Source organism: Erithacus rubecula (genome assembly GCF_903797595.1).
Source record: "Erithacus rubecula genome assembly, chromosome: 24".
NCBI lineage: Eukaryota > Metazoa > Chordata > Aves > Passeriformes > Muscicapidae > Erithacus > Erithacus rubecula.
Window position 1 is genome coordinate 261,086 of NC_136676.1, and position 19,969 is coordinate 281,054.

A 19,969-nucleotide genomic window follows, 5' to 3' on the forward strand; every position below is an offset into this window, starting at 1 on the left:
CTGACTCAGTTACCAGCTGGATCTCTCCCCTCCTGACTAACCTGGACTTCTCCCATCACTGATGGGATCCACCAATCCCATCCTCATCCTCTTTTCTTGCTCTTCTGGCTTTATTTTCCTTGTTTGCTGAGCATCCCTCACTTTCAGAGGATTGGTGTTATTACAGAATCAGTGCTGCCTCCTGAACACTCAGTGGTTTTACCCAGAGTAGAGTCTTGCCTCTGGAAATGTTTCCAGTATTCCCATGTGCCGTTGTCCTTTTTTCCAGGATCCCAGTGAATTTATTTTGAGGACAGCCCATGAGCTGTGGACACAGTGGACAGCAGGAGAGCTGCTATTATGTTTCTTGCAGACATGAGGAACACACACTTTGAAATCTGTAACTGTTGGAAGAGGGTTTATATAAAACCAGGAACATTCCAGTTCTAAATCCACACAGGCAAGAGGAAGCTTACCATTCCAGGGTCAATCACTGCTACCCCTTCTGCTGTCAGATAATCATGGGATCACAAAGCCTGGAAATGCCCTCCGATATCATTGACTCCAACCATTCCCCCAGCACTGCCATGTTTACCCTAAACCCTGCCCCAAGTACCACATCCACACCTTTTTTTGAACACTTCAAGGGATGGTGACTCCACCACTGCCCTGGGCAGTCAATACCAATACCCGAAACCAAGACAGTTTTCCCAATATCCAATCTTCAACCTCCCCTAGCACAGCATGAGGCTGTTTCCTCATCCTGTTCCTTGTTCCCTGAAAGCAGAGCCCAACCCCTCCTGGCTGCCGCCTCCTGTCAGGGAGTTGTGCAGAGCCAGAAGGTGCCACTGAGCCTCCTTTTCTCCAAGCGGAGCCCCTTTCCCAGCTCCCTCAACCCCTCCTGGTGCCTCAGACCCTTCCCCAGCTCCATTCACTTCCCAGGACACCATCCCCCAAGCTTGGATGCATCTTCTGAGTGCCAAATGTACCCTTGCCTCTGTTTACAGAGCTCTGCCATGACACCTGATTATTGTTTGTTGAGAGCCAACCAAACACTGCCTTGGAAAACTTACTGGTGTAAATAGAATATGAAGCAAGTAACCTTCAAATACCTGGGATGGAAGGAAAACCTTTGAAACAGATGCTTTAGGGATGCTGCTGCAGCACCTGAAATGTAGGAACATAGAATCTCTCCTGGCACAAGAGCTACTCCCCCAAAGTCATTGTCACCTCATTCTCCTTTTTGCTACCCTGGTTTCACCATCCACTCTCAACACCAGATGATGCCCCACTCCAGTTATAAAACCAGCACATCTCTCCTGCAAAGCCCCATTCCTTCCTCCAGCCATTCTAAACGAAACTTCAAAGAGGGAGATTCAAGAAATTCTTTATATACAGAGACCTTGATCATTTCTCGTTCTCCCAGCCCACAGGACAGAAACAAGCTCCTTTCCTCCTTTAGACACCAGGACAAATATCCTTTGGAATGGTTTCACTTCTATGTATTTCTCTTTTACAAGGTGCAATAGCCGTGGCAAAACTGTATAAAAGTGATAGAGTGTAGAACAGCCCTCCTTAGTGTTCCATGGGGACTGGTTTATTTCCCTGGACAGGCAATCACTCTGGTCCGACTTCCTCTGCAGCATAATTCTCTTATTTCCTCCGAGCTGCTCCTCAGCCTTTTCTCTCTATAAAGGCTGAGTGCTGGCCCTGGAGGTAACTCACAATCTTCTCCTCTATTTCCATGCCTTGTGCTACTTCCTCATCAGATAGGGATAAGGGAGTCTGTGAGTCTCTGGTGACAATGATGACAGAGGTTCTCCGGGATTCCAGGACGTTGGCCACCACCACCTGGTGCTGGTATTTCTCCAGAGCCTGCCGAGATTTATCCAGGAGGATCTGGGGATCTGTCTCCAGTTTGAAAGAAATCACAAAGGCCTCGGGGGCCCAGTCTCTGACCAGGGGTGACAGCATCTTTGGCACCATCTTCATTGTGATCTGCAGTGGGAAAAGATAAAAAGAAAAAAACAGTAAAAACATTACAGGGAGTTTTAATAAGATATAGGACAGGAAAGGGAAAATTCCAGCTTTGTTTTATATTCCATTTATACCAGGAAGTTTTTCAAGGCAGTGTTTGGGCAGCTCTCACCAGATTCAAATGACACTAAATTTAAATTAAATTATCCATGTGGTGCTCACAGTCAGGATGTTCTGAGGCCGAGCCACAGGAATCCTGCATTCCCAGAACTAACCACACTGGTGGAATATAAACACTAGGAGAAAATATTTAAGAAAGCATTACAACTGCCTAAATCTGACTTTTCAGCTCTGCAGAATCCAGGTAGTTCATCCTATCTTCACCTTTCCTTCTATCAACTCCTTAATGTGCATGAGACATAAAAGTGCTAAAGCATGGAGAAAAACAGTAAGACACTGTTCTCCAGCTTCCCAGCTTCTGAATCTATCACTGGGAATCAGAGCAGGTCTCATCTTTCCAATGTTAACAATAAAGAATGAAGCCCAGCAACTTCTTAGAAAGTGATTGATAAAAAATTTGGTATTTTTTATATAAAGAATTCCAGAGCCACCGGTTCCATTACTGAGAGGGATCTTGGTGCTGCAGTGCTAGTTATTCATACAAGCAAGATGGAATCCAGAGTCATGGAATGATGTGGGGTTGGGAGGGACCTTAAATTCCATGTCATTCCAGCCCCTGCCATAGGCTAGGGTCACCTTCACTGTCCCAGGTTGCTTCCAAGCCCACTCAGCCTGGCCTTGGACACTCACAGGGATGAGGCAGCCACAGCTTCTCTGGGCAACCTGAGCCAGGGCCTCAGCATCCTCACAGGGAAGAATTTCTTCCCAATATCCAATCTAAATCTATTCTGCCAGTTTGCAATCATTCCCCCTCTTCCTACCACTCCAGGCCCTTCTCCAAAGCCTCTCTCCAGACAAAAGGCAGCAACTCAAGTACTCCAGGAGCTATTCTTGGAGCACTTGAGCTCTCTGAGACCCACCCTCTCCTCATCCCCATGGAAGCACAGATAGCTTTAAACGACAAAGTCGGAAGAGCAGGAGGTACCTCAGGGGCCCCTCTTCATGTGCCACACCTCAACTGCAGACATGTTGAAGCTGCTCCATATCAGACAGACCAGCACTGACCTCCCTGCAGATGACACCCTTCATCCCACCCCTAAAAATAAACCTAGATCAAAGGAGAGCAGGGCTGATCCTGCCCTAACCTGTTATCTAGGCCCCTCAGTGCAAGATAAGAATAAAACATGCAACTTCAGGATTTCCACAGGGTTCTGTCCCTGTGGGATCTCACCCTCCTGTTCCATCTGACAACACACAAGACCTGCTATTTTGTAGCTTTCCCAGCAAGTTCTTAGGAGAAGGACCCTGGAAGCAAGCAGGGAATGGCAGAGGGGGCCATGCCAGATGCCCAGGGAGGCCTCACCTGCAGGGGCCCCTCGAGGACTGGATCTTATGCTCTGGCATCTCAGAGACTGGGATGTAGAAATCCGACACGGCGGCTGACAGGTAGAACATGACACTGGAGCCTGTGGGAAACACAACTGCTGTCCCCCACTGCCATGGCTTGTCCCTGTCACCCCAGAGCCAGATGAGTGCCACCCACACACAGACACACCACACAGGGGTGACCAGGGCCCCCCTTAGGTATCCCCCAGCACAATCCCCAGCAGGGCAGCACTGACCCCATCCTGGGTCCCCTCAGATTACACTGTTTCTCCACTGGTGTCTGTCTTGACCCCTCCTCCCAAGCCCAAACAGCCTCCAAGGACAGCCCAGACCCTCACACAGGGGTATAAGAGCCCTCCAAGCAAGGGGAGCCTGGGATCACCTCATATCTGGGCCCTGGGGCCATTGCGAGGGAGTTCTACAATCAACCCCATGCCGGGGACCCCTCGACCTTTCCCCCACAACCATTACATCCCCTCGTTCTAGGGTCCGCCTGTTCCCCCCACACGGGAGACCCTCATGAGAGCCTCAACCTTCCTCATCCTGAAGCTTCGCACACGACCACCCTGTTCCCTCATTCCTCGGCTCCCTCACATTAGAGATCCCCCCGGGCGCTTCATCCTCTTGCCTTGCGCCCTACGAACCGGCGGCCACCCCGTCCCTCACTACTGGGTCCCCACGGTTCCCGCCGTCCCCTCACGCCCGGGCTCCCCTCGTACCGAGGGGCGACAGGGCTCGGGCGGCGGCGCGCAGGAGCGCCAGGTACTCAACGAGGCCGGTTGAACTCGATGGCGAGCAGCGCGCCCGCCTCGGTGGCGCGTTGGTACTCGCGGAGCGCGGGGCAGCAGCGCGGGCAGCGCGGCGGGGGCGGCGGCCACGCCGGGCGGCGGCCCCAGGGGTGAGGCGGAGCGCGTCGAGCAGCGCGGGCCCGTGCGGCGGTAGGGCGCGGGCCCAGGGGAACACGGAACGGGCGCGGTGCAGGAAGCACACGCCGTACCCCCGCTCGCACGAGCCGCTCGGCCGAGGCGGCCCCGCGCCGACCGCTACTGAAGTTCTCCAGGAAGCGCACGGCGCGAGCCTCCAGCGGCACCTGCGTCCCGCCCGACGTCACCAGCGCCACGCGCCGCCCGCGTGCGGCCTGCGCCGCCGCCCAAGCCCGCACCCGGCCCTCGGTCGCCGCCACATCCACGTCGTTGTCGTTGTCCTTGCCTACGTCCTTCTCCTCCTTGGCAGTCGCCGCCGCCGCCATGACAAACCCGCACAACCCCGCCGGAAATCACGTGTGTCACCTCCCCGTTCCGGAAGTGTTGTCTCAGCAACGGAACGCCAGCGCCGTCGTGTGTGATTGTCGGAAGTAACGGCTCTCGTCTCGCCGGAAGTGTCACCCCGGCAACCGGAGACGCGTGGAAGGTTCAGGGCCGGCCATGGCGGGGCTGCCGCGTTGCGAACTGTGTGGGGCCCGAACGGCCCCACTGCGTTGCCCCGGCTGCCGTCTCACCTACTACTGGTGAGAGACCCCGGGGGGCCGGGTGAGGCCTGGGCCACACCAGGAGGCAGGAGGCAGGGATTAGCTCCAGGGTGAGGCACAGGCAGGAAGCTTGGGATAAGGCTTAGTATTCAGGTTGAGGCCCAGGAAGGAGGAGGCAGGAACACACTTGGGACAGGACGAGCGGCAGGGCTTATCCAACAAAAGGCTCAGGACACGAGGCCTAGGATGAGGCGCAGGGCATGGGAAGAAGGCCCAGAGTGAGATCTAGGAAGCAGGAACCAAACACAGAATGAGGTTTAGGACACATGGAGAAGGCCCAGGATGAAACCTAGGAGGCTGGAACAAACCCAGAACAGGACAGAGAGACAGGGACAAAGCCTGGGGACACAGGCAAGAGGCAGGGATTATCCCTGGAGTGAGGCTCAGTACCCAGGGGTGGGATCTGAAACAAAGCTCAGCAGGCAGGGGTAGCCTCAGGAGGCAGGGACCAGACCCAGGATGGAGCCTGGGAGCCTGGAGAGGGCCCAGGCTGCAGCTCAGCCAGCACGGCAGCAGAACTGGAGCAGGCACACTCACCTGGAATGCCCCTGCCACCTTCCAGCAGCTACATCAGGCAGGGGGCAGAGCTGGGAGCTCTGGAGTGTAAACACATAATCCCTCACATACCTCAGAGCAGTCACTGAGTTCCAGAACATTCCCTGTTCCCACAGTGACCTGGGGTGGGTTGGGTTGTGGTTTTTGTTTTTCCAGTGTTGGAATTCAGGGATTTGTTCAAACATAGCGTATCAGGAGTTCAGGAGTGGTTTAAATAAAAATTTTAACACAGAACTGTGAGGATGTGGCAGGATAGTGCTGTGAAATGGAAACATTTGGAAATATCATGTACTAGGCACCCTGTAGGCAGCCCAGGTGCTCTAGGAATTGTGGGGAAAGTCCTGAAAGACAGCAGAGAATAATCTTCTCATACATAATATCCCAGAAAATACCTGTATCTTTTTTCCCTCCTTTTGCAGTGATGTCTCCCACCAGAAAACTGACTGGATCAGCATCCACGGCCATATCTGCCACCTGCTCATCCCAGTTCTTGGGCCCCAGCCCTGTTTCCACTCTGAAAAAGATAGAAAACATGGCAAGGAGCAGCTGCTGAGGAGGCAGGTGGGTGCAGGAGGAAAAAGCACAACTTCAAAGCACTTCCAGGGAAGGAATTCCATCTCCTCTCCATACCCTGGCTGTACATGGTGGGACACACCAGGGGCAGACTGGGCTCACCTGGCATTTTGAGCCACACAAGAGTCTCCAACGTGGTCTGGGCTGTCACTGCCCAATTCCTATAAAACTGAAGGGAATTTCTTGCCCAAAACCAAGCAGGGCTTTTGCCTTCACAGGACCCACCCTTTTAGAAATCCTCCCTCTGGATGGTGTCAAGGAAGAAGATGGCACCTCCTTGGTTGATTTGGGCATTTGGTTGTAAAGGTTTGCGAGTTGTTTTTCTTCAGCAAAATTTCAAAAATAAGGGGAGTGGGAATATCCTCTCTGTTACTTTTGAGCGTCCAGCCTTTTCCATACTATTTACTTGGTGTTCTGAGCTTCCTCAGGCAGCAGCAGTCCTGGATTTCCCACCTAGCCAGGTAGGTCCATTGCCCTAGTTAGTCCAGGATCCAGCTGAGATTTGCTTCTTCCAGGCCATCTGATGTGAGGGTATCCCCTTTCCCAGAGCAAAGGGGCAAAGAAACCAAGTCCTCTCCCTTTGTTTTCCTGGCCAACTTGGAACACCCTTTCACACTAAGTGTAGCCTTTTATCTACATCAGGCCATCAAGGATATGCAGATGTGCAGCTCCTTTCCAGCCCCATGGTCTGAAACTTTTCTGTTTATGGAGTGGCAGGAGCTGCTGTTCTACATTGCTGCTATAGCAGGTACATCTGGTCCTGAAAATCCTCCCTATGGAAATAAATTTTCCCTCTGTAATAACTCCCAGACACAGAATAATGGGGTAGCACACAGTGGGCTTGGAACAATCCAATGGTGTCACTGAGAAGAACATCCCTAAATCTTTGAATTTTTACATGAATTATTATTTCTAAGGTATTTTTGGCCCAGCTGTAGGGCTTTGGGGACCAGCTCATTGCTGTCACCTTTCTTGGGAGTTTTCAGAAAGATGAAGTCCAAAGGCAAAAGTCCTCCTTGGTGAGAGCTCGTGACAGGCTTTAGGCAGCAGATTCCTTTTGGTTTTACAGGACTTGGGCAATGACATCACATGCTAGTTTGGAAACTCCTGTCTGGCTGAAAATCCCAGGTGAGACTGTTGAGCAAAGTCCACAGAAGGTGTGTCATGCCTGTGTGTCCCAAAGGGAAAATGCAAAACTTCCTTAGTTCCAGGTTCTGTTTAAATTGTTCTTTATAAAACCTGTGAGGAAAGTTAAAATGGGTGTCATGGGGGTGTGGCAGGATTTTGTATCCAGAAGTGCTTGAAGCTGTTCCAAGAAACTCCCCTTCTATTGAACACTGATGTGTGACACTGATTACATCACTGACTTTATTGCAACTAAAATTATCCCCATACATTCCAACAGGCCACGTGGCTGCCAGCTGAGGGAAGTGCTCCTTCATTAGCTGGAAGTAATCTGCTGGTTTAATTAGGTGAAGGGAAAGACAGCAGGAAATGGGACTGGTGGAGAGAAAGTCACTCTTGATTGGAGTTCACACTGGGTTAGCAAATATCAGCCTGGAGCTGGAACCTGGACTGGGATGGTTCCATAGGCAAGGCAGGGAGAAAAGACTGGGTTTTTTTTGAAATGGAGATTTTTATAAGCTCCTTAACAACCCTTAACATCGTCTGTTCTTGACCTTTGTCTCCAGTTTATTTAAATAAAATAGATTTTGAGAACGGTCAGTGCTAGGACGCTTGCTTTCCTTCTCTCGAAAGAAAGGAGTGAGACCATGGAAATCCATCAGTTACCTGCTGGCTTTCCCAGCAAGAGGGAAGGTTCCTTTGTGTCCAGCAGGATTGGAGCTGCCACGTTGGGCCCTGGGCTGGCTCAGAGGTGTTGGGAGAAGGGGAGATTATTAGTGCCTTGTCTCACTGGGCTGCATCACATTCCTATTCCAGATCCAACAAAAGTGCCTTAAAAAGTTCTTCCCTATGAGGGTGGGGAGGCCTGGGCACAGGTTGTCCAGAGAAGCTGTGGTTGACTGATCCTTGAAAGTGTCCCAAGGCCAGGTTGGACAGGGCTTGGAGCAAACCTGGGATAGTGTAAGTGTTCCTACCTATGGCAGAGCCTTAGGCTTCCTTTAACACAGAACCAGTCTGGGATTCTATGCAAAAAGACCTTTGGAGTTGAGGGAAAAGCTCTGCAGTCTCATGGTAACCCGAGAAAAACCTCTGCCCAAAGCCTGCCTGGGTTTGCTGCTTTTTGAAACATTTCTGCTGCACTTCACCCACTCCTGCCCTGGTGTTTGTTTAGAAAAACACAGAGCTCCAGCCTCAGTCAGGACACGGGGAAACCTGGGCACATCCAAATGCCCTGTGGGCTCAAGGAGCAGAGAGCTGGGAGCCAGGAGGTTTTATGAGTTTCATTCCTTGTCTGTGCTCCAAAGCTTTGTTGATAGAAATCTGCTTTTGTCAACATAGCCAGGGGGGTGCCTGCAGACAGCACCTCCAAACTGACAGAACTCCAAGTTTCTGTTGGAGAAGAGCCTCACCTGCCTGCGTGATGTCAGCTCCCCACAGCTCCTGAGCATGGGAAAAGATTCGGCCCAGCCAACCCTGCCACTGCTCTGGCTGCAGGTTCAGGTCCAGCTCACTGGGAGCTTTTCCATCTTCCTGAAATCCTCATTTCTTCAGACACAGACCATCGATTTTGCTGCCTGGAGTGAATAATGGATGTGGCACTGGCCCTGAGTGTGTTCCCATCCCCCTGCTCCCACCTGAAGCAGAGTGGGGGTCCTCAGCCCCCTCAAAACCCCAAAAACTGTGTGGGGGCATCTTCAGAGAAACCTCAAATTGCAACACACATGAAAGAGCCCAAAGTGACAGGGCCAGGGGCGAGGGGATACCAGGGCGGGGCCAAAGGGAACAATTCCCCCAGTGTTTTTCAGGACCAAGGGAGCCATCCTCTGAGGCTTGGAACTGTGGTTGGAAATATTCACTGCTCCATGGCTCCTCTTGCCTCCTGCCTCTCCTTCTGGAAGCTGTGCCAGAGTCCAACCCCTGCTTTGCCATTGCTGCAGATGTTTCAGGCCATAGGAAGCAGTGATTGTACTATTGACAAGGAGTAAAAAAAGAATGATCCCGATCTTCAGCATCTCCCAGATGCCAGTCTGGGAGATGCCCACACTCCAGGCCTGCAATGGTTACACCAGAGTGGCACAGACAGAAAAAGCAGCCTGAGAGACACTAGCTTTTCCTGCTGCTGCCCCAAGCATGTGCTGTTTTCTCCTGGGTGCCACCTACTTCCTGTACACAGTTTATGTTTCACAGAAGCCCAAACTGGTTGGGGTGGAAAAGATCTTGAAGTCCATCACATCCCACCCCTTGCCAGGGGCAGGGACACCTTCCACTATCTCAGGTTGCTCCAAGCCCCATCCATTCTGGCGTGGGACACTTCAGGGATGCTACAGCTTTCTGGAAAAACCTACCTTTCCTCTCTCTCATCTTCTGGTAGCCAGAAATGGTGCTGTTTTCTGGCTCTTGCTCTCCTCACTGTTGCTTTGGGCTGTGTTCTTTGATGATCTCATTTATCCAAAAAGATTCTCTCTTTTACCTCAGCCAGGATCTCCGGAAACACTCGCAGGCTGTCCTGGAGCTCTCTGTCCTGGGGTTCCTCCTTCACCCATGCACAACTCTGCCTCACTCCAAGCAGTTCAAGCTCAGCAAATGCCAAAGCCTGACCTCCAGGATCTCTAAGAGTGGTGTCTCTGCCCAGCTCAGCCCCAGCTGGAGACAGAGGATGAATGAAGGGGTGAACTGGTGTTTTCTCAGTGTTCCACTGAGAAAACAAGGGTAGCACTGCTGTGCTCTCCAGCAGCACCACTGATTCCCAGACACCTTTCCTGCTGCACAACTGCTAGGAAAAGCTGATGGAGTAGTGTTAGTAGCTGACTGGATGGGGCTCTGAGCAACCTAGTCTAGTGGTTGTGTCCTTTCCCATAACAGGGGATGGAAAAGATGAGCTTTAAAGCCCCTTCCAACCCAAACCTTTCTAGGTTGGGATTTCTGGGATTCTGTCATTCTACAAGGATCCTGGTGCTTTTTCCTTGGCATCTGTGTAAGGGCACAGTATGTACAGCTCCTGGCAGAGAGCAGGCATTGGGCATCTGTTTGTGGAGCTGGGGATTACATCAGCTGCTGCTAACAGTGGAGAGGCCAAATGGTATGGACTAGTAGGAACAGAAAAAGGCAGGGAGCAGCAATACATGGATAAGTACAGGATAAGTTATGGATTCTGACAAACCCAAACACTGCAGAAACTGCTGCACCATCAACCCCGGCTGGGGATGGATTTGTTGAGTATAACACATTCTGATTTTGATCAGTCTTCAGACTCTGCACACAAAATCCCAGCCCAGGACCAGCCAGGAGAGGGTGGGATGAAGCTGCAGTTCCCTGTGAGGAGCTGTCTCCTCACTCCCTGGCCATGTCTCCAGCAGTTGGAGCTGTGCCGTGCTGGCACCACAGGGCTTGGCTGGCTCAGAGTCAAGCCGGAGCCCCTGTCTCTAATCTCTTTTCTGGTCTTGTGATGATTATTTTCTGTGCTTCACAGCTTTTATTGCTGCAGCCTTATGAGACCTTGTCAGGAGGCGTAAAGGATTCTTCGTCCGGGAAGGCACCACATGACCTGCAAGGATGTCCAAAGTTGTTTTTTGCTCAAAGCAGGAATGGAGCCAGACTCTAATACGCTCTAATATGACAGCTTTAATGTCTGCCTATTAATTACAGCCACAAACTACATTACTATTGCTGCTTTATAATTTGAAAACCCAATTTTAAAAAGATCCTGTGCGTCTGTAACCACCTGGTCTAGTGAAAGGTGTCCCATGGCAGGGGATGTGATGAGATGGGCTTTAAGGTCCCTCCAACCCAACCATTGTGGGGTTCTGTGATTTCCTTTTCCCTGTCCTTTCTCACTCTGCCCCTGCTCTGTTTCCCTGCAGGAATCCCTCATTGCTGTGGCATTGAGCACAGCCCAGGGGTTTGTGTGGGCAGGCAAGCCCCTGGAAGCAATTCCTGCAGCACTGCAGGCGCTGCGCTTCAGCTCCCAAGTGTTCGGCTCTGACTCCTTGCAACTCGTGCCCATTTTTCTGCTACTGGCTGAGGCCTCTGCTGGTGAGCATTGTCAATATGGGAATGCTGGCAAGGGCAACACCTCCCAGGTCAGGTTTCTGGTTTCCTTTTGCCATTTATCTGGAAAGGAACAGCTCTGTCCCCTGCTCTGCCTCAAGGGCATTGCAGAGTTTTGAGCCATCCCACACACACACCCCCCTCACACACCCCTTCTCTGTGGCTTTGGGGCAAAGAATCTCTCAACACTCAGGAGATCAATGAAATCAAATGAAATGTTTTCTCCCTCTCCACCAATTTCCACAGGAGAAGCTCTGTGAAAGTCTATTCTTTACCTCTGTGGCCTTGGATGACTCTCCAAAGCATTGAATTCCAGAGGGTGGTTGGTTGTGCTCAGGGAGCCAGCAAACATTTCAGAGGCCATTGCACCCAAAGAACTCCTCGGTTCATTCACAAATCTTGCTCTGCCTGAGCAGAGCTTTTCCTCATTGTGTGCTTTGGAAAACATAGCAAATGAGGGCATGGGAGCTGCTCTCCCTGCAAGAGAGATCCCTGTAAATCACTGCCATTCCAGGAGCTCACATAGTGTTCTGCTGGCACAATGGAGCTGGCTCAGGGGACTGTCGTAAATGGTGAGGGTGAGAGCAGGGTGAAAAAATGCTGTGAGTAATTCCAGTGTGATAAGGTGAGAGTCATCAGCGCCTGCCTGAGAAAACCTGTGTAGGCCACGTGTTCCAGAGAGATTGTGTGCAGCTATCTTCTGCCATGGAGCCACGCTGGGAGGGCTGAGGTTGTTCACCTGGAGAGGAGAAGGCTCTGGGGAGAGCTCAGAGCCCTGCCAGGGCCTGAAGGAGCTCCAAGAGAGCTGTAAAGGGACTGAAGACAAGGGATGGAGGGACAGGACCAGAGAATGGCTTCTCACTGCCGGAGGGCAGTTAGATGGAATATTGGTGAGAAATTCCTCCCTGTGAGGGTAGGGAGGCCCTGGCACAGGGTATCCAGAGCAGCTGTGGCTGCCCTGGATCCCTGGCAGTGTCCAAGGGCAGAATGGATGGGGCTTGGAGCAACCTGGGATAGTGGAAGGTGTCCCTGTCCTGGCAGGGGGTAGAATGAGATGAACTTGAAGGTCCTCCTCCAATTCAAATCAGTCTGTAATTCTGTGGGTTTCTGGCTCCTTTTGGAGCTGTCTACACATTCACTTGTCCTGTGAATGAGACTTTAGACACCTGGGCAACTCAGAAGCACCTGGGAAAGAAGTGGGGAATCCCAAACTGCATCTCCATATCAGCTACCCCAAAGGGACAGCTAGCAGTATTCTCTGACTTTCCAGATTAAAAAAATGCTCTTTATCCTGCTTTTTTTCCCTGATTATTCCTACATGTCATCCAGGCACTGGCTGTCTCCGGCAGGCAGCCAAGTATCTGTCCCAAGCCCAGTGGATCGTCCTCCAAACCCCAGACTGCAGTGCTGCTCTTCAGTCTAAGTTGTACCGTGGGCTCGGGCTTTTCTCTATTGCTGAAGGAAACCTGGACCAGGCTTTGTATCAGCCTGGCAAATGATGTAAGTCCCTCGGAGCACAGCAACAGGGAACACTTCTGTTTTAATTCCTTCTCTTCTCCCAGAATCGATATGCAAGTGCCAAACAGGCAGATTTAGGATCTTGAGAGTGTTTACATCACAGACACCCGAACTGAATAGATCTGAGACATGTGGATCCATGTGTGGAGCTAAAGATGTGTTTTAACCAGTATCCCTATTCCCATGAAGTTACAGAGAATCATGGAATCACTATGTTGGCAAAGCCCTCCATGATCATCAAGTCCAACCATTCCCCCAACACTGTCAGGTCCATACCTAACCTATGTTTCCAAGTGCCACATCTATGTGTTTTTTGATCACCTCCAGGGATGGTGATTCCACCACTTGCCCTCCACAGCCTGGTCCAATACTTGAACACCCTTCCCATGAAGAATTTTTCCCAATATCCTACCTTGAACCCTCCCCTGGCACAACTTGAGGCTATTTCTTCTTGTCCTGTCCCTTGTTCCCTGGGAGCAGACCCTGACCCCACCTGGCTGTACCGTAACTTTCAGGGAGTTGTGCAGAGCCAGAAGGTCCTCCCTGAGCTTTCTTCTCTTGAGTCTGAGCCTCCCTCAGACACCCTCATATATTCCTCACATTCCTTGTCTTATGCTTTTCTCCATAAATTTCTCTCTCAGCTTCATTGCGGTGCTGAGATACCCAGACATTCCTGCCTCAAACTGACGGAGTTGCCTCTTGTTCCACAGATAATTTACGTTTTGGCTGTTATATTTCCCTCAATACTTACCCAGCTCTGTCACCCATTCTTTAATTAATGTCTTATTTCCCTATTTCAGTATCTGGTTCAATGATGTTTATCCAATTCCACCTCTTTAGCCATGAAAAATAGTTTGTTACATTAGAAGTGGTCATTGCCAGCTGTGTTCCTGAGGATGCTTTGCCTGTCATTTGATCCTCCAAAGCCAGATGAACTTCTCCACATCCTATTTCTGTCTCACATATACTAAATTTATCCAGTGCCGAGTGATGTATACCCACTCCTGTGGAATTAGATAGTGCTTTGTGTGGGTGTGAATGATGACAGAAAGGGAGAAGAATTAGACCCTTTCTATTATAACACACAACCCTGTCTCTGCTTAGTCCAGAAACCCTTTGGGCATTTGAGAGTCCCACAAAGGAATCTCCCAAAATCTTTTTTTTTTTTTTTTTTTTTTTTTTTTGTAGGTTTTTTTTGTGTTTTGGTTGGCTTTTGGTTTTGGTTTTGGTTTTTGGGGGTTTTTTTTGTTTTTTGGGTTTTTCTTAAGATTCCCTAAATGTGGTGCCTGAAAGGGCACCAGGTAAGAAGTTTTTAACTCTTAGCAAGTTCAGTACCTGCCTGGACCTTGGCTGCGTGTCTGGGATCTGCTGAGAGTCACACGCCAGTTCAGAATAGCTGGAATGCTCCATTGCCTTCCCACTGTTCCTCTGGGGCTGTGGGGAAAGAACAGGCTTGTCTGGTGGCTGGGAAGCAGCAGTATGGGCTTTAGGAGAGGTGGGATGGGTGGGGTGGCACAGGGAGAGGGGGGAGAGGTGGGAAACCTGCCCTGGACTTTAGAGAATGAACTGAGCAGGTGCCTCTGCCCCAGCCAGGAGATTTAGGGTGTTGCATTCCCATGGATCAACCTGAATATACAGCTTTTTAGTATGTTCCTATGGATAAACTCTGTGAACTAGATATATTCCAATGGATCCTATAGAAAAACACCAAAATACAATTCTTTAGTGCCTCATTCCCATAGATAACTCCAAAATATAGAGGTTTTTATACCTTATTCCTTTACATAACCCCCAAAATAGAGCATGTTAATGCCTCATTCCTATATGGATAACCCCCAAATGTAGTTTTTAGTATGTCATTCCTTTACATTATTCCCAAAAACAGCTTTTAAGTACCACATTTTCCAATCACTGCCAGGCATAATTTACACATAAAATATCCCCAGCATTTGCAGTATTATTATTCCACAATTAAAAACTTCCCAGGTCTGACATGAACATGAACCTTCTGGGATTAATTTTTGTTCAATATTGATTTCAGGTTTACCTGGCTACTGCTGAGTTTGGACTAAATTCTGTTGAGGTCTCTGGAGGTTACTTCCACATGGCCAAGATTTTCTTCCACCAGAATAAAATGGATACAGCAAACTCACTCTATACTGAGGTTGGTAGAACCAAAATCATCCTCTGAATTTTTCTCAGCTCCTTTTGGTGCTCTTTCCAAAGGTTTTTCCATTTCTTTTCAATGGGAGTATGACCATATACAGTGTCAGTGTCGCCCTTCAGGATCAATCCCAGAAGCCCTTTATGTACATAAATAAATCTCTGAGTTAAAACCATGAGATCCTGTAATCAGTTCATAATTCTTAAGAAACTGTCTTCAGTTTGGGCAACCAAACCTAGTTAAAAACCAGCTTTGCTACCAAATTTCCTATGCCAGAGGTTAGAGTCCCACCAGTGCAGAGTCTGAGAAGTTCCTAAATCCAAGGAAGAGTGGGATACGAACAAGTCCCCTAAAATTTACACTGGGAATCAGTGAAAAGTCACACTGATAAAAGATTTTCAGAATTGATTGATCAAGCAAGGAAAGTAATAATTATCTAATTGATTTAATAACTGAAAGAAATGAACTTTTATTTGTTTAAATCAATTTGTGTGGAAATGAGGTACTGGGAGCTGCAAAATCCACCACCATTCCTGTCCCAAATTTCAACTCAACTAGCTTTTGGTGAATATTTTGGTTAGATTTGTTCAAGTTAGGTAAAAATCCCTAATCAGCTGGAGCAGTGAGCGATTCCAGCTGGGGCTGTGTGGGAGAGGAGCAGTGCAATCCCCCTGGGAACATCCAGCCTGGCTCAGTGACCCGTAGGCACGCAGAGGGGATGGGCCACGCAGGGACATTGTTTGGAGAACAACTGAATACCAGGGATTCACAGGAGTGAAATAATTCCCATGCTTCCTGCCAGGTGAGCAGCCTCTGGCATGGCTGGCTGCTGAGCTGCCTTCAGGAGCAGCAGCGAGTGCTCCGGGCCCAGGCAGAAGCATCGCCGTTCTCCGAGGATGAGGAAGGCATCAAGGATGAGATGAGTAAGAGCTGCTATTGCTCCAAAGCCTTTGGGAAGTGGGGGTAAAACACCTCCACCCTACAGATGATGTTGGCAGTGTTTGGGTTGGCATAGTTTTTCTAGAGGCTGAATTTAATGGCAATGCCAAGTATTCTTGATGTCAGTGCTCAGCAGATTGCCACAGGTCGCTACAGGAATGAGGGTGTTCTGTGGCAACCCAGCTTTGTCCTTGCTGTTTGCATTCTCCATTTCACAGTTCCCTTGCCACTGACTGGAGCAAAGCAAGATTTGATTCATGAACTCATGGAGTCATTTGGGTTAGAAAAGACTTTTAAAATCACCAAATCCAGCCATTCCTCCATCACTGTCCTGTTCACCACTAACCCACATCCCAAATACCACATCCACATGTTTTCTGAACTCTTCCAGGCATGGTGACTCCACCATCTCCCTAGGCAGCCTGTTCCAGTGCTTTACTGCCTTTCTATGAAAAAAATTGTTCTAGTATCCTCCCCTGGTGCAAGTTGATACTTGAGCATTCTCATTTCTCTGCAGCTCCTTTGTCTCCCTTTAATAATGGATGTGACATTTCAGCTCACTTAGGTGAAGGTACAGCTCCCTCCTGGAGCAGCAGGACATGATAGAATAGCTTGCACAGATAATTGGAAGTATTAATCAGGAGAGTACTCTTGGAAGAAAGACTGGGGAGTCTCTCACTGGCACATAAAGGTGCAGAAGGCATCAGTGTGCCACTGATACTACCTCAGGCTCCTGTGAAACCAGACCAGACTCTGGTTCTTGGATCCTTTCAACCATCTTTGCTAGTAAGGACATTGTCAAGAAAGGGAATAAAAACTTCCCTCCCTGGAATGTTCAGGGTTAGGTTGGACAGGGCTTGGAGCAACCTGGTCTAATGGAAGGTGTCCCTGCCCATGACCGAGGATTGGAGTTAGATGGTCTTTAAGATCTCTTCCAACCCAAAGCAGTCTGGGATTCTGTTATTATAAGAGAAACATTTCTGTAAATCCCATTTCCTGTCACTACCTCCATCAGGAGTTCCCAGAGTAGGAAGAACACTAAGGCAAGGATACAGGAGACCATCTTTGGTGTGGTAGGAGTAGAAAAATAGTTATTTTCCTGCAGCTATTGTGACTCCACATCCTCTCTGAAGACTGGTCAACACAAACACTGACTGGATGAAAGGAGTCCTGTTCATGGGCATGGATATTGCATGAAGGTACCCAGAGGTACCCAGACTGGTTTGGGTGGGAAGGACCTTGAAGTTCACCTAACTCTACCCCTCCATAGGTAGGGACACTTTCCACTATCCCAGGTTGCTCCAAGTCCCATCCAACCTGGCCTTGGACACTGCCAGGAATGGGGCAGCCACAGCTGCTCTGGGCAAACTATGCCAGGGCCTCCCCACCCAGACCATGTTGATGTTTGTAGTAGCAATGGTTTGCTGTCTAGAAGAGCCAGTTGGGCTGTTGGCAGTTTTGAATCTAGTCTCTTGCACAAATCCATCCATCAGGATTTTTTCTTTCTCTAGCTGAAGCCCAGCGCAAGGAAGGAACGCAGGTGCTTTGGGCGGTGCTGAAGGTCCGAGAACAGGGACCACTGCAGCATCCTGGGGAAACAGCCAGAGTCCTGCATGCCCTGGCCATGATCCACTACCTGGGCCTAGATTTAGCCAAGGTAGGTTGTGTCTGAAGGGATTCAAGAGAATTGACCAACAGCTCTGAGGATCCTATCTCCTGGTCCTCTTGTTCCCCAGCACTTCTCCTGAGCCCACAGCACTGGTGACCAAGGACCAAGTGCCTCATAGCTTTCAAACCAAGAGTTTAAGTGGGATATTAGGAGGAAAACCTTCCCTGTGAGGGTGAGGAGGCCCTGGCAAAGGGTTTCCAGAGCAGCTGTGGCTGCCCCATCCCTGGCAGTGTCCAAGGCCAGGTTGAACAGGGCTTGGAGCAACCTGGGCAGGTAGAAGATGTCTCTGTCATGGGATATGAGATCAGCTTTAAAGTCCTTTGCAAGTTAAGCTATTCCATGGTTCTGTGACCTGCACTCTGTCAAGGCTGAGAATCCTGCTGGATGTGATTTGGTCTCTGTCAGGCCAGTGGATTCTGCAGTTATCCACATTTTCTGGCTTCATCCTTTATCTGGGCTATCCTGGCAGTGTAGCTGCCTTTAGACCTGAGTTCAGGGGTTACACAGAGAAAGACCTGGGGCCCACAGACCTATCCTTGAGCCAGACTCCCCTGAGTTCAAGGTTCAGTCTATTGGAATCTGTAATTCCAGTTGGGCATCTGCATTCCTGTATCTTTATAGCTTAAAAATTCACAGGTGACTGGTAACTTCTGTGCTTTGCAAAGAATTGATTTTGAGGAAGTGCTGAGCACAAACCATCTGGAAATCAGCCCCTTCTGTTTGGAATCAGAGCTCAAAACCCTGAGTTTCTTCAGCCTGGGTTTTGAGGAGTGAAAATACAGGTGGTGAAAAATACTGTGTTGAAATATTAATGGTCTCTTCATTGTATTATAGAAAGCCACAACTTGGGATTGTTTGGGAGACACAAACAAATTTAAATTTGTTTGAAAAAGAAAAAAACAAAGCTTTATAATTGTGATAGTGTCTATTCCCTGGAAGAGCTACCAAGGGAAATTATTTAGTTCCTTATCAAGAAAAATGAAGGATTTAATTCAGAGTGAGTACAGCTGTTTTTCTTCCCTGATATAGCTTTGGGATTGTTCAAATGAGCTGTTTTAGACAGGAGGTGATGTCTGGCATGGGGCACTGGGGTCAGTAATCTTCTGTCTGCACCACTGGATCCTAAATATGGGATCTGCTGGCAGCTTTAGGCTCTCCTGTAAAGCAGCTTGTACAGGTCACCTCGGAAAGGGAGTCTGAATCTGCTCCAGGCTGCTCCTGCACTGAACCTCAGCAGGTATTTAATTAACCTATGAGAAAAGCCAGATTCCTGACAATTCCTGGGTGCTTCTTCTGTCCTATTCCAGGCCTGGGAGGTGGGGATGAAAGCCTTCGACCTGGCCAAGCAGCTGCCCCAGCAAGACTCTCTAGAAACCATCAGTCACCTGCTGGAGCTGATTAATGCCCAGTTTTCCCACACCACATAAAAACTGGCCCTGCCAGACCCAGGTATTTGGCCAGGTTCTCTCTTATCCAGGTTCCTGAACACCATGAGCATCACAAGCCCTTGGTCCTCCTTGTTGATGCCTCTTTCCAGCTGCATCCCTGGCTGTCCCAAACAGTTTGGAAAATAACATTTTGCTCTGAATTAGTCTTCATGTGCTGCTCCACCTCTCTAACCTCTTAAAAAGTAACAGCAGCAGGGTGAGAAACAAACCCACCATGATCACACTGAATGAATCATTTATTGGCCAGGTTGGGAATAAGCAAACAATCTCTCAGCCTCATGGTGGTTGTCCGGGAGCCAAGATGAGCTCAGGTGTTTCTTACTGGTTTTCTGGCTTTGCTCACCAGTTTGGTGAGAGAGATTCCATGGAGGGAGAGAAGAGGACACAGGGAAGGGCTGGGATGGTGGACGTCTGCTCCTGGTGATCTGGTTGGGCTTGAGAAGGCATTAAAGCTCTCTGCAGAGCCCCTCTATCTCCAAACCAATTTCCAGAGAATCCCTTCTGGTTTGGAAAACCAGCCTGATTTAAAGCTCATTGCACTTCACCCCGTCCTGGGCAGGAACACTTTCCACTATGCCAGGTGCTCGGAATTTTTTCTTTCTACAGAGCTTCTCATAGCTCTGGGCACTGAGAGACTCCTTTATTCCACTTTCATGGGTAGAAATTTCACAGGAAGGACTTCCATCCAGGAGGGACCATGGGAGGCATGAGGGACTCTAAACAGTCTTGAGGTAAAGAATGAAAAGGCTCCAAACAGGGATGCTAACCTAAAGGAGATGTAGTTTCCTCCCAGCAGAGCTGACATCCCCTTGGATCTGTTCACCAACATCAGGAGGAGGTGCCACCACAAGGCCCATTCCCATTCCCTGCCCCATGGAACAGCAAGACACATTGGGACAGAGGTGACCCTGCTGGGAAGGGACAGGGACACCAGAGCAGAG

At 49.5% G+C, this 19,969-nt stretch overlaps 2 protein-coding genes across 2 annotated transcripts; one reads left to right on the forward strand and one right to left on the reverse strand.

Moving 5' to 3' along the window:
- Nucleotides 1-1,350: 1,350 nt before the first annotated feature.
- Nucleotides 1,351-4,826, reverse strand: PPCS (phosphopantothenoylcysteine synthetase). The gene is given in 8 exon segments (XM_079326405.1): nt 1,351-1,977; nt 3,440-3,456; nt 3,459-3,542; nt 4,182-4,242; nt 4,244-4,303; nt 4,305-4,361; nt 4,363-4,467; nt 4,469-4,826. Coding segments are annotated over 8 exon segments (951 nt in total). The 5' UTR covers nt 4,712-4,826; the 3' UTR covers nt 1,351-1,653.
- ZMYND12 (zinc finger MYND-type containing 12) lies at nt 4,745-19,169 on the forward strand. The gene is given in 9 exon segments (XM_079326410.1): nt 4,745-4,969; nt 5,965-6,106; nt 11,104-11,275; nt 12,620-12,777; nt 12,779-12,790; nt 14,850-14,972; nt 15,775-15,895; nt 17,423-17,568; nt 18,888-19,169. Coding segments are annotated over 9 exon segments (1,077 nt in total). The 5' UTR covers nt 4,745-4,886; the 3' UTR covers nt 19,008-19,169.
- Nucleotides 19,170-19,969: the final 800 nt, after the last annotated feature.